The 15,534-nt window shown below is 41.5% G+C and overlaps 1 protein-coding gene across 2 annotated transcripts in view; it reads right to left on the reverse strand.

Moving 5' to 3' along the window:
* The window catches only part of PIK3R4 (phosphoinositide-3-kinase regulatory subunit 4), a 152,444-nt gene that overhangs the window by 13,013 nt on the left and 123,897 nt on the right, over nt 1-15,534 (reverse strand). For both annotated transcript variants that reach the window (XM_077491502.1, XM_077491503.1), the window contains 2 exons: nt 11,020-11,120; nt 8,432-8,520 (listed from right to left, as the gene is read on the reverse strand). In XM_077491502.1, the coding sequence (XP_077347628.1) occupies nt 8,432-8,520; nt 11,020-11,120 (190 nt within the window). The remainder of the gene's footprint in view (nt 1-8,431; nt 8,521-11,019; nt 11,121-15,534) is intronic.

The raw sequence follows: 15,534 nt of genomic DNA on the forward strand, positions 1-15,534 counted from the left end.
GGAAGCTCCATGCAGAAGGTTTTATATCTTACTACATAGAATGCAGTAAGGTGTAAAAAAAAAAAACTCCTGTCTTTACTACCACTTTTAGCCCTCGTTCACACCAATGTGATTTGCCATGCAATTTGACAGTTCAAAATTGAATGACAAGTGGCACCCTACTTTTAGCAATGGGACTGTTGAAATCATTGCAACTCAAGTTGCAGCGACTTTGAAAAAGGTTCCTGCATTACTTTTCACAACTTCATGGCACCTTAAATTGATTTCTGTTAAATGAAGTTGCAAGCCGCAATGAAATTATATATTCAAATCGCACTGATCTGCGGCTTTGTAATCATGGGGAAAGTAGCATGATTTCACAGCTACACTGGTGTGAACCAGGGCTTAAGTAGCTGCTTACACATACTAAGACTGGTTTACAAAAGTAGATGAGAATGCTAGAACGATAAAGTGTGTGAACATACATTTTAACTATCCATTTGTGTGCAGGTAAAGAAAGCAAACACATATTTGTTTTTCATGTGATTTTCTAACTGAAGTCAATATTCACACATTTTATTTTGTGAACAATCTCAACTCCTTTAGCCTCATTGGGGTTTATTTATTAAAGCTAGAGAGGGCAAAATTAGTCACAATTCTGCATAGAAACCAATCAGCTTCCAGGTTTTATTGCCAAAGCTTAAAGTGGATCTAAACCCGAAAAACATTTTTAAATTAAGGCTTGCCCCTTGTACAGTATAGGAGTTCATGTCATCTGAACCCAATCTTGCCATGAAGAATTAATCCAGCTCTGAGCAGTCCTCTTATATTTTTTCAGTGAGATAAAAAGGGACAGACAGAGAAATAGGAGTCCTTTTCTCCAACTTGCTGTGAGTGACAACTGATTTACATATTTCATGCAGAGCCTGAGAGACATTCTATGTACTTCAGATCCCCTCCTCCTTTCTTCTCCAGCTCCCCCAGGATTGTCTGCTCCACATCTCATCATGATTGGGCGTGCTGAAGTCATGTGGTGACTTTTCTGGGTTTTGACTGTATGTTAGTGATCATAGCAGAAGTTTAGTGTAAGAAATAACAGGAGAAAATGCATTTTGGCAAGGGGAGTGTGGAAGTGGGCGAGGAGTCTACTGACATCACAATTCCACCCACTGAGCTCCGGACAACAGACCCACCCACAGAATCTGCAGTTTTTTGGGTCTCATAACAGACAGAGGGGGAGACATTTGACAGGTAATGGTACATGCGGGAGGCATGTATATCCTTATAGATACCCACTATGGCAGTAGTTTACATCTACTTTAATTGAACAAGCTGAGGTTAGAAGCTGAATTATGACTAATTTTGCCCCCTCTAGCTTTAGTAAATAAACCCCACTGTGTCTAGTTATGTGCTAGGAATGAAAATGTAATTGTTAAAACCGCGGATAAGGGAGGAGGAATTGTCATTATGAATCGAAATGACTACATCCAAGAGGCTCATCGTCTCCTTGCCGATGCATCTACATATAGGAAGCTAACTAAAGTTCCCCTTCCTGAATATAAGTGTGAAATTAATTGTCTAGTAGAAAGGGCCAAAAAATCCAATATTTTAGATAAATCCGAAGTTTAATTTCATCCTAAAAGTTCATAAGAGTTTAGTTAATCCTCCCGGTAGGCCGATTATAGCGGCCATGGACAGTATTACCTCAGGGCTCTCAAAATATATAGATTATTATCTTCAGCCTTTAGCCCAAAGTTTGCAATCCTATATTAGGGATGGTACCCATCTACTTGAATCTTTGAAATCCTACCTTTGGGAGGATGACTATATCTCAATGTCGTTGGACGTCAGTTCTCTTTATACATCTATCCCACATTCTTTTGGTCTTGCGGCTCTCCAACATTTTTTGTCCCAGGACCATTATATGAATGATAGACAAGCTGCATTAATTTTAGATTGTACAGAGTTCTGCCTTGAGCATAACTATTTTGCCTTTGAAGGTCAATTTTATGTACAGGTCCAATGCACTGCGATGGGAGCGAATTTCGCACCCTCGTATGCAAACCTAGCCATGGGTTATTGGGAGCATAAGTATATATGGAACAATAACCCTCTTTCTAGACATTTAGTCTATTACGGTAGGTATATTGATGATATTATCATCTGGAACAAGATATGGTGGACTTTGTCAACCATTGTAATGACAATCCATATGGTTTGAAATTCACCTGTCTCAGACCCAGATAAACTAGCTTTTCTGGACCTGGAGTTGTATCACGATAAGGAAACCATACATGCTAAGAATTGTCAAAAACCTACCGCTGGCAACTCATTGTTGCACTACAGGAGATGCCACTATCACAAGTGGAAGAATAATATTCATAGAGGCCAATTCTGCCGCCTCAAGTTAAATTGTACAAGTCATAATGACTTTATTGAGGAAAGCAGAATACTTAGCCAGAAGTTGAGGGATAAAGGATACCCTGAATCATTGATTCAAGAGGCTTAAACATATTAAGCATCGGATCTTTCTCTGCAGCATAATGAATGTACCTTACATCAATCTGTTTGGTTCACGACTAGATTTCATCATGATCACAAAAAGATGGAATCTATCTTTAAAAAGCATTGGCCAATACTCTTAGAGGATCTATATTTAAAAACCTTTTTGCCAAAATTCCCCAGAGTAACATATAGAAGAGTACCCAATATAAAGAACGAAATTGCTCCCAGAAAGTTGAAATCTGTTTCTATCCAGTCCATACCACGGTCATGTCTACTCTCATTGCATGTATGTTTTAGTGCAAAAAACCTTTATGCAAAACCTGTGAGTATGTACAACATGGCCAGAAACACTTCTCTACTAAGGGTAAGGACGTACGAAATCAGTGAGTTTTATAATTGCTCTTCTGACTTCGTAGTCTATTGCCTGTATTGTCCCTGTCATCAACTTTATGTGGGCCATACCATTCGCCCACTCAGACAAAGGTTTGGGGAACATCGCAGAAAGATTGAGGAAGGCAAGGACAAACATAGCGTTCCTCGTCAAAAAAGTTCCACAGAGGGTCTAAAAGTATGGGTTTTAGAACAAATGCCTAAAAACCTGTCTGATGCAGAGAAGTTTTATAAGCTCTGCGAGCATGAAACCTTTTGGATATATTCCCCTGAGACTTTGTCGCCTGGGGGAATTAATGAGATTCTGGAGCTTTCCATGATTTTATAAAATATTCAGTTATGTAGTGTAATAATGTTAGAGGTCCGAAAGAGGCGGTCCCTGTGTATATGATTATATATATATATATATATATATATATATATATATATATATATATATATATATACACACACACACACACACACACACACACACACACACACATAGAAATTTTCGTTTTAATTGTGATTTCATAATAATTCATTATGTGATAACTAGTTACATATTATATATTTTTTTTTTCTTCACACGTTTTTAAACAAATTAAAAATATGTTTTATTTTAGTATAGTCTTGTATATATATTTGTGGGTTTGCGATGGCTGCTGGGGTCTGGCGGGTGGGTTGCTGGGGGGTATCGCTTCTATTTATTAATCAGTTTATTTTATTTTATTAGATCACTTTCTTGTCTTTCCTTAGGGAGAGTTTGAGAATAGTTTGGTGTGGTTGTCCCCTGGCGCCTACCCCATTAGTTAACTGTGGCCGTCTTAAATTTAATTTGCTTTTAAATGAAAATATATTCTCCCTTATTAGGCGTCCATTTAGTGTGTATGTATGGGAGTATGTTATACACTGTTCCCACTAGATAGCGCTTATCGTCAGCACATATAAGGCCCCTAGCAGCCTTTGTCCTCTATGCTTGAGGAAGGCGCGCGCCTGTGGTTTACAGTGCGCATACGCCGAAATGGCGTTGCATCATCAGTGACCTCACTGCGCTGGTCTCCTGTAATCCACAGCTGACTGAGAGACAAGCCTCTTTTTCAGTTCCATTGGACTGCATTATAACTTCCTGCTGGACGGGACTCTATTTTGTTTATCTATGGATGGATATATCACAGAGCTAGTACCACGCTGGGAGATGCCACTAACTGAGGATTTCTTGTGCTTAACTCATTTTAACCACATGTAAGTGAACATATACACTTGTGTATTTATTAAACCTGATGGCGCTTCCCTCTGTTTTCACATGTTTTTAGAGCTGGCTTCTGGCTTCCCCTAGAAAAGCTTGCCCTGGAGCATGGATTGTTGGTTCGCTTACACAAAGGTTTTTCTCACTTTTACCCCCTAAATATTGTCTCCAATTAATATAGCATATAGACTGATCTAAAGTGGACATTTTCTGAGTTTTTAATCTCATCCAGCAACAGCGTTACTAACCTCTGTTTTTGGTGTCTATTTATGTGCTTGCACAGATGGTTTGTGTATTGAACTATTTTCATCTTTAAGATAAGCTTCTAAAGCTTTTACATATGCATTTTAAGTGAAAAACATTAAGTCCAATTTTATATTTGGCAGGGAACATATAGCATGCTGGCTCCCTGCCTATAAGAAATCAATTCAATTACACACCTCAGATTAGGACCAGCAGACTATGATCAGACATATCTCTAGAGCTCAGATGTCTTTGCATACAGCCATAATTCTCTCCTGAGCAAATGCACCGAGATGGATATGGACACAATTATTACTTGCTATGGCCATGCCAAGAATATGGATGGCAACAGTCTTCTACAGAATTCTACTGGCCCTGGATGTTTATTATTATACTGACAATTTATTTAACAGTCCTAATAAAAGTACTGTAACATCGTATCCATTTTCCAATATCAAGTCACTTTATATTTCCATAAAGTAAACCCGTGCTGTAAACTGAAATATTTCAACCTTTCTAAAGTAAATAATATAAAAATGATCAAATTGCACATTGTAAACAGTGCACTCTTATTGCTATATAGAGAAGTAATCTGCTATATTTCCATAAAGTACCACCTGCCCCACCCTATTAGATTGTAAACTCTTCTGAGCAGGGCCCTCTTAATCCTCTTGTATTTCATTGTATTGTAACTGTATTGTCTCCTTTTTATATTGTAAAGCGCTGCGTAAATTGCTGGCGCTATATAAATACTGAATAATAATAATAATAATAATAAAGTGAGTCTGTGCTGTGAATTAAAATACTTTCTATAGAATATTAGAAATTAAATAATCAAATTGCGCATTGTAAACAGTCCACTCTTATTGCTAGAAGATTTCCACTGTGACATAACACACATTACACCCGGGAATGGTGATGAAACGGTCTGCCTTCCACCTCCACACATTGCCGCTTACCGACTCCTGTTGCTCTCTTATTATAGGAGATCACAAGCGCTTCTGGCTTATTACCCAGCCCAGGCCTTTTTGGTCACACAGCCAAGATCCCAGCATTTCCACAGGTGTTGTGGCCCTTTCAGATAAATGTTGCCAGATGTTTCCCATAAAAGACTGATAAAAGCTTCCATAGCGTAAAATCATTAGGTATTTTATTTAATAAAATAATTTAAGGATAAAAAGTACTGCACTTACATTTGTTAAACAAAACATGCAGTATAGAACACCGAGCCGTCTGGCTCTGGATTGCAACCCACGGTTCTGGGACTTGCGTGTATTGCGGTGATGTCAGCATGGTGCTTTCCCTACGCGTTTCGTCACATCTGACATCGTCCTGGGCCCCATATATCTGTAAGGGCTGTGGAGGTGGAAGGCAGACCTTTTCTCTCATCACCATTCCCGGGTGTATTGTGTGTTGTGTCACAGTGGGGATCTACTAGCAGTAAGAGTGCACTGTTTACAATACGCAATTTGATTAATTTTATGTATAATATTCTACAAAAAGTATTTTAATTCACAGCACTCACTTTATGGAGATATAGCAGATTATTTCTCTTATGAAGATTTTTGGGTGCAGTGTGTGTTGTTTCACAATGTAGATCTACTAGCAATAAGAGTGGAATGTTAACAATGTGCAATTTGATTATTTTGATATTCTTCACTGTAGAAAGGTTGAAATGTTTCAGTTTACAGCACGGATTCACTTTACAGAAATATAGCACGACTTGACATTGGAAATTGTTGATTGATGTGTGTATCTTGCAGGAAGTCTCTGCTTTCTTTCTATATACAGGGAGTGCAAGAGGAATGATCATCCGACTTGCGAACGACTCCTACTTACGAACGGCAGGCGGCGCCGGTGGGCATATCGGAAAACAGAGGAAAACATCGGAAAAGCCATTCTGCGCATGCGATACCGGATTACGAGCAAATCCGACTTTAGAACAAACAGGCAGTCCCTAACCTGTTCGTAACTCGGGGACTGTCTGTATATTTCAATTTTATTACAAATCAATTTAGATCACAGATTATTTGGGACAGCGCAGTCATTTTTAAATTATTATTCACATCTTATCCATGCCCACAGATATGGTATGGCTTTATCTGGCTAAATATGCTTGTATTAAAGACTATTATATCTCTGTAGGCACATTGCAACATGTGCAGACACTTTCTTGTCGACCGATCTGATGGGAAGGACAGAGTATTCAGATAGGATTTTACCAACCAACTTACACTGTTCTTTCAATATTACACCAACACTAGTGTTTCTTTGATGCAAGTAGCCTTGTCTGATACAGGAATGCATGTTTATACACTGAGTACACTGTCATTTTATCAAACTAACAACTTATTCATCCAATGTATTATATTAAAGCTATTGTAACCGCTGAAAAAAACAAAAAACCTGTAAGACAATGGCATAATGTGTTAGTATGCATAGCCTAGCATACTAGCACATTATGAAATAATTTCCTTGAAACAAAGCCCTTATAGTGACGCCAGTCACTGCTGAGAGGGCTGACATCTTCCCCAGGCCTTTCTTTCAGGTTCGCAGGCTCTGCCGCTGTGAGTGGCTGGAGCCACAATGACATCACTCCCACACTTGCACGCGGGGAGCCCTAGGTTCCAGCAGGCAACAAAGCAGGCTTTACTACCGCTTTAAGGGGCAAATAAGTTAGCTCTTCTGCATAAACTAAATTGACATTCCACTTAAAGCGGAGGTTAACACAAAAATGAAACCACGCTTTTTGGAACCCTCAGGTATACAGGTATTGGCACCCACTTATACGCCTCTTCTCCCTCCCCCCCCCCCCCGCTGTGAGTGGCCGGAGCCACAATGACATCACTCCCACGCTTGCACGCGGGGAGCCCTAGGTTCCAGCAGGCAACAAAGCGCGCTTTAATACCACTTTAAGGGGCAACTTAGTTAGCTCTTCTGCACAAACGAAATTGACATTCCACTTAAAGCGGAGGTTAACACAAAAATGGAACCACGCTTTTTGGAACCCTCAAGTATACAGGTAATTGCACCCACTTCTACGCCTCTTCCCCTTACCCCCCCCCCCCCCCATTGTGTACCAGGAAACACACGGGTCAAAGAGAAAGCAGGGGCCATCCGCGTGCGCAGTAGGGAACTGGGAAGGCTTCAGTTCCCGATTCCCTTACCAAAGATGGCAGCGGCATTACCTGAGAGCCAGACGACAGATCGGCTTCAGGTGCCCACATCACGGGTACCCAGGACAGGCAAGTGTCCATATTTTAAAAGTCAGCAGCTGCAGTATTTCTAGTTGCTAACTTAAAAAAAAAAAAATTGGTGGACCTCCGCTTTAACTTGCCTTTAATGTTGCCATTTTATCTTATATTGTATTTTGTTTAACATGTACTTGATGTCACACGTTTGACTTTAATAAATGGTCCTGAAATTAAAGAGGAAGTAAACTCAGAAGAAATATTCCCAGTAATCATATGGCCACTAAGTATAGCATTTATAAACTTGGCAGGATAAGAATTAGTGTTCTAGGATCTTTCTTACTGTTTCTGCAGCTTTGTTTCTTTTTTTTCTGTTTCTACCTAAGCCGGCGCCATGTTTGTAACCTCCAGCCACATCTGTACTTCCTCCCTTTTCTCTCTGAACAAGCCAGAATCTCGGGCATGCTCACTAAAGAGTAACCAAGCCACGTTTTAGTACACCGTTACCATGGCAATGGCTTGGCAAGCCAATAAGAGCACACATGCAACTTTCCTCCCAGTGTTAAACATGAATGTCCTTGTTCACATCCCCTGTAATGTAGCTGGTCACATGGGGTGTTTCAAGAACACCAGGATCTCGTGGGATTGTGATGCTGTCGAGCTCTGCTATCAGAGGCACTGCACATAGATGAATAGACTGATGTCTTGCTGAGTGTGTCGTAAACGAGGGACAAAATGAGCATGCGTGAGTGACGTCACTGAGACAGATATCTGCAATATCTCCTAAACAGCACAGCTTGTGACATTTTTAAAACCACCTACAAGCGATTGCAAATAGCTTTACATGCAGTAAAGTTGGGTAGGGGGGTTTACAACCACTTTAAGTATTGCTTACCTAATTTTCATGTCGGAACCTGCAGTCAATAATATAGGGTTTCCATCTGCTGGACTGCAGTAAATCCCGTGAACACTGTGAGGTGAGGGCTGTTAATAAAGAAAACAATTATCACTACAACACATCACTGCATCACAAAAAATATGGGTGACGGTCATGTATTCTTTCTTGACGGTATGTTGTTGTATGATGGAACCTGATAAACAATTTTCCTGAGATGTGTCTCCCATTATGCCAGGACCTATGCAACATAATATTTTGTATGGTAATTTTATAGTTAAAAGTATAGCATTATAAAAAGACACACTGATGAGTGTAATCTTCCAACAAGAGTTATGTTTTAGGATAAGTTGCTACACACCACCAAAGAAAATAAGAAAATTGGGTTAATTGTGCCAAAGCTGTATGTTTTAGTTAAAGTGGGGTACCCCCTTAAAAAAAAATGTAAAGTCAGCAGCTACAAATACTGCAGCTGCTGACTTTTAATAATCGGACACTTACCTGTCCCAGGGTCCAGCGATGTGGGGAACGAAGCCCCCCCCCCTCGTTCCCTGCTCCGCTCGTGGCACCGTCATGCGTACTGTGGGCACCCGGCTGTGGCTTCACAGCCGGGCACCCACTGCGCATGCGCGAACAGCGCAGGACGCCGTGATACACCTTACAGTCACCTGGGACACGTGACAGGTCCCCGGTGAATGTGCGGCGTGAGGGGAAGTGATGTCACCAGCCCGGGCAAGGAAGAAGGCAGACTACGAGGGACCCGCTAGCAACAGGTATTTAGAGGTGAGTAAAACATTTTTTTTTGCCAATTATTAAATTTTTTAATTTTTTACGAATTTTAAGCAGCTTTTTATTTTTTGGTGGCAACACCACTTTAAGATACACAAAATAGACAATATCAAAAACAACAGAGTACAAAACAGCTCATATTAACACAAACAGTCTTGATACAATAGAAAAAACAACTAATGCTATACACACGACAGAGAATTTGCAGCTAAGGTCTGCCTCACTTTCACGCGAACAGACTTGGCCACACACGATGACTCCAAAAGTCCGGCAGATTTGAACGTGATGACGTAGCATAAGGAAGTTCATAGTCAGTAGCCAATAGCTGCCCTAGCGTCGGTTTTAGTCCACCGGACTAACACACAGACGAACGGATTGTCCGCTAAAAACAAAAAAAAAGTCCGGCGAACAATTTTGAAGCAAGTCTTATTTCTAAGTCCGCCGGACTTTTGGGAAGAAAAAGTTCGCTGGAGCCCACACAATATAATTGTCTGGCGGACTCTATTCCGCCGGATGATCCGATCGTGTGTACGCGGCATTACAGTATTTAGGAACATCTATCAAGCTGAACTGTGGTTTAAAGCAAAACTGTGTTTTTATTGTGCATGACAAAGAAACATCACTTTAACGCCTTCTTGTTCAGCAACACAATCACTTTTTCTTCACTCCTCCGTTACTTTGTTCATACAGCGAAAAAATACTTTTACCTAGGGAAGCATGTGACTTACTCCCATCTCTCTCATGTGACAGCACTGGTGCTTGGTGATTGGCCCAAAACTGTCACACGTGGCCGGGAGGAGAATCCTCTGTTTTGCATAAGCTACAGCTACCGAGACTAAGAGCATGCACTATACCAGTGATGGTGAACTACACTGCAGAGTGCATGAGCATCATGGGAAATGTAGTTTTAAAACATCTGGGGTTCCAAGGTTCGCCATCACTGCACTAGGCTTTCTGAAGGGCTCAACTAAATGGCAAGGGAGTGAAGAAAAGGTTAGTATGTGCTGAGAGGAGGATGTTATGAAGAAAAGGAAAATTAGCAAAGCACAGATTTGCCATAAGTATTTTATTAACAAGGTTTATATGCAATTTTTAAGAAAGAAACTTGCCTTCCTGTCTTGTGTAAAACTAAATTATATATTGGTTTGTTATAATACAACACAGACCATAGTGAATTATATTAAACAAAGCAATTTGCTATACTTTCTGGTCCAGCTCAGCATTAACAGCAGCTAATAGCAGACTGTTTTTTCTTAATTGTTATAAAGGACAGATTGTGCTCAGATGTACAATACTTGGTCTTTTTTGAAATTGTAGTTTATGATTAGTAAAATATTCCTATACACAGTAAAGGAAAAACCAACTAGAAAAATGAAAAAAGAAAAATATTTTGAATTTTAAAGCTCATGTACCTTAACTCTTACTGCTAAAGTGCCGTTTTAGAACAGACTTCAGAAACTCTTCCTGTTTGGGTAGGTCAGACATTGGCTCCGTTCACATCCTGGCGTCACGGATCGTGGGTGTAATGGCCGCAATTCTGCCCACGATCCTGAATCACGGCAAATTGCAGGACGTCCGTGCAATCCCCGTCACTTCCAATGGCACCCCGATTTTGCCACGATTGCCGCCTGATGGATTGCGGTAAAATCGTGCAAACAGAATCACGGGACGCCTGTCGCCCAAAACAAGTACAATAACTTATTTTGGGCAACAGGCATCCAGTGTAGGTCACATCACATGCATAATTAGTACAAATATGTCATAAATGTCATATAAAGCATACAGGACACAATACATACCTGCATTTCAGAGAGTGGGGGAGCATTGCTAGCCCACAGAGTGAAGCGTCTGTCCCCAGTTTCCATGTCCCACATAGAGACTTCATTGTTGCCTTGAACAGCTAGATTAAGATACCAAAAAAATGTCATTACTGGACTCTTTTTTTTTTCCCAAAGAAGAGTCATCACTGTACTAAAGTCTACATGCATATCACAACATTACTCTCAATTATTTCCAAAATTATTATGCATCAGAAAAAAATGTTCTTATTAATACTCATGCTGATACTGTAAATGTATAATCAATACAACAATGTTTATCTTTAAAATGTCAGAAGACTTGCCAGTAAGCGAAATCAATTAATGGCTGTCAATTTAAGCCAGCCATAGACAAATGGCTCAATTCCCCCATCAACACAGTCATTGTTGCTAGGGGAATCCCTCCTGTGGAGCTATTGTGTTATGCTGGCGGGGGGTATTGGGGAGAGGCTGGGAGAATACACAGTGATTATTGCTATCACCGCTGGCAATAATCGGAAAGAAAAATTCCGGCAAGCTGGTTGTATTTTGGAGAAATTTCAGGGAGATATGCACACACTCACATGGCATCTGTAAAGCTTCAGCAAAGCTTCAAATAAGCATCAATAAAGCTTCACCGAAGCATCACCAAAGCATCAAAAAATAGGATTTTTATAACAGCTTACCTGTAAAATCCTTTTCTCGGAGTACATCATGGGACACAGAGCACTAGTAATTACTATGTGGGTTATAGGCCACCTTCAGGTGTTGACACTGGTTATACCCAATCAAGGAAGTTCACTCCCTATATAACCCCTCCTCCTTCCAGGAGCACATCAGTTTTTATAGCAAAGCAATATACTTAATCCCAAAAGAGGGGTTCCATGATGTGTCCCATGATGTACTCCAAGAAAAGGATTTTACAGGTAAGCTGTTATAGAAATCCTATTTTCTTTATCGTACATCACGGGACACAGAGCACCATAGCACCATAGCAATTACTATGTGGGATGTCCCATAGCAAAGCTATTTGAGGGGAGGGAGACACAACCCGTAGGGTGCCCCCAGACTTGAGGACCTATACTGCTGCCTACAGCACACTGCGCCCAAATGCGATATCCTTGTGCCTTTTTACATCCACCTGATAAAATTTGGTGAATGTATGGACTGCAGACCAAGTTGAGGCCTTGCAGATCTGAACCATGGAGGCTTGGTGATGCACTGCCCAAGAAGCACTAACTGCTCTAGTAGAGTGCACTTTGACATGAAAAGGTGAAATCTTACCTTTTAACCATTAGTCTTGAATTATAACTTGCCAAATCTGCTTACAAATAGTGGATTTCAACGCTGCTTGTCCCTTCCTAGGACCTTCGGGCAGCACAATAAGACATCAGTCTTTTGGATCTGAGTAGTTGTCTTTTAAATAGACCTTGACCGCTCTCACTACATCAAGACAATATAGTAAGTTCTCTACCTAGAATATGGTTTTGGAAAAAATTATGGTGGGATAATATCGTGGTTTAGGTGAAAAACCTGAAACTAGTTTAGGTAGAAAACTTGGATGAGGACCCAATACAAACCTGTCCTCGTGAATAATTAAATATGGCTCTTTACAGGAAAGAGCAGCCAACTCCGATACCCTTTTTACAGAAGATATAGCAACCCAAAACACTAATTTCCTTGACAGAAGGACCAAGGGAGTATGTTGTAACTGTTAAAAAGGACTGTTTTTGCAATACAGGCTAAAACTAAGTTCAAGTCCCAAGGGTTCAATTACGCATTACCCCTTGTATAAAAACCCCGGACCAAAGAATGCGTCTTTGAAATAAGACTGACAAAGCAGAGACTCAGCCCTTAATAGTATTCAAGGCCAGCTTCATTTGTACTTGTAGAAAAAACAAAAATACTACCCATGTTATATCTCCGAGGGCGCCACCCTTTTATTCACACCAGGAAACATAAGCCCTCCAGACTCTATAACATATGACCCTGGAAGCCGGCTTCATTAATGAAGGTAGAAATCACTGACCTGGAGAGACTACGTCTCTTCAGATTGTGGGCTTCAATAGCCAAGTCGTCAAACTTGGAGTTTGTAAGGTAGAATGGAATATCGGCCCCCGCAAGAGTAGATATGGACACAGTGGAAGGGTCCATGGGTCCCCCACCACCATCTTTATGATATCTGCATACCAGGACCTTCTGGGCTATGCTGGGGCTACAAGAATTACCGACTTTCTTTCCATCTTGATCCTGCAAAGAAGCCATGACAGCAACTGAATAGGGAAAAAAGCCTAAATCGGTGAAAACTGACTCCATGGAGTCACCACAAATCTGTCTCGCATGCCCCCGGGAACAACTGCTGGTGACTCAAGTAGTCCCCCTGCCAATTCTCTGTTCCCGGAATGAAGACTGCCGATAGGCAAGGAACATTCTTTTCTGCCCAAGCTAGAATATGGTCCACCACTCTCTGAGCTGCCCCCTTGGCGATTGATATAGGCCACAGCTGTGGCATTGTTGGATTGGACAGGACAATCCCGTAACCTGAATGTCCAGGGCTTCAGAGCCAGAAGAGCTGTCCGAATCTCTAGGATGTTGATGGGCAAGGCTCTTTTGGTTCTGGACCACTGTCCCTGGACAGTTGTCTTTTTCCAGTACTGCTCCCCAACCTGAAATGTTGGCATCTGTCATTACCACTTTTCCAGGTAACTGGTATGAAGGATCTTTCCTTCTGCAGATTCCCAGATACCGACCACCAACTGAGGCTCTGTGACACCTCTGGGGACAGACGCATTGGCAAATCTAGAGCTACTGTTTTGCAACAGTCTCAAATGGAAATGGGATTAGGGAACCGCTTCGAATGAAGCCACTATTTTTCCTAACAACCTCATGCAAAGGCAAATGGAGGGCATCTTTCTTCGACCTGACCACCTGCACCAGTTCTCTTATGGCTTTGAACTTTACCTGAGGCAAAAAAAAAACACCTTTTTCTGGGCTGTGTCTATGATCGGACCCAAGTATTCCAGCCTTTTTAGTGGTTTTAAGGAAGACTTCTCTAGGTTGAGAATCCAAACTAGACTTTCCAGGTATTTGGTTGTAATGCACACACTTCGTTCCAAAGGGGCCACCGACCGGTCTATTAGCAATGGATCATCCAAGTATGCCAGGACTGTTATGCTCTGCTCCCTTAGCCTGGCTAGAGGTGAAGCCAGAACCTTTATAAATACCCGGGGTACTACAGCCAACCAGAAGGGCAAGGCTACAAATTGAAAATGGTGCTGTTCTACCTTGAACCGCAGAAACCTTTTGGTATGCAGGAAATATAGGAACATGCAGATATGCATCTCTGATGTCGATAGATGCCAGAAGTTCCCGTCCTTGTAGGATAGAAAGCACTGACCTGATCGACTCCATGTGAAAAGAGCAGACCTACAGGAATTGATCCAGATTTTTGAGATCCAGAATGGGTCTGACATCTCCATTCAGTTTTGGTACCGTGAAGAGGTTAGAATAGAACCCCAAACCTTGCTCTTCTGTGGAGCTTTGCATGATCACCCATTGAGCTAGTAATCAGTCAAATGCCTGAAACAGAGATGGCCCTTTCCCTGGATCTTTGAGAACATTTGACTTTAGAAAATGAGGCGATGGAAACTCTCAAAACTCCAGTTTGTAACCTAGAGTTACAACACATCTGTCCTGAATTTCCTCCTGTCAGACTTCTGTAAACTGCAGAAGTCTTCCCCCACCCCCCCAGCCCTGGCGAGAGGGGGCGCCCCTTCATAATGAGGCTTTAGAATTCTGTGTTGCAGGTTTCCGTCCCCAGGTACCTGGGCCTGACCTTGAGGCTTTCCTCTAGACTGATGGCGGAGGCCGTCTTGACTGCCTAAAGGCAGATGCCCTTGGCCCTGGAGAAAGAGCCCTCTTAAATGAAGGGCGTTTATTTCTTCTTTTGACTTTGGATGTATTTGTCCAAATCATCCCCAAATAGCCAATCCCCATGAAAAGGAAAACCAGTCAGGAGCCTTTTACATGGTTCTTTGGCTGACCAAATTTTCAAACACAGGATCCCCCGCACGTGTACTAGCACAAGCGCAAGGCGAGACGTCTGGTGGATAGAATCCTTAATGGTGTCAATGGCAAAACATAATGCTCTTGGCAGCTCGGCCAAGTCCCGGGCCTGTTGCACAGGAACTTCCCTAAGGACCTGTCCAAACTGGTCCTTCAGGGACTGACAGATGCCTATCGCAGCGGCTGCTGGCTGAGTAACTGCACCTGTCAAAGAAAAAGAGGATTTTAACAGGAATTCCAATCTTTTATCTGTTGGATCCCTAAGCATTTAAGCATTGTCTACTGGACAAGTTAGACTGTTATTCACATTGGATATAGCAGCTTCAACTGCTGGTACATTTCCATCTTTTAGAGAATTTCCAGAAATGCATGGACGGGAAATGCATGCAAAGTCTGCAGAGGTTTAAAGGAACCCAAAGAGGAAACTGACTTTTGTCTGACTCAGTCAAGGAC

This window comes from Lithobates pipiens, unplaced genomic scaffold, assembly GCF_037356315.1.
Source record: "Lithobates pipiens isolate NorthernLeopardFrog02 unplaced genomic scaffold, aLitPip1_a1.2 Scaffold_19, whole genome shotgun sequence".
Lineage (NCBI taxonomy): Eukaryota > Metazoa > Chordata > Amphibia > Anura > Ranidae > Lithobates > Lithobates pipiens.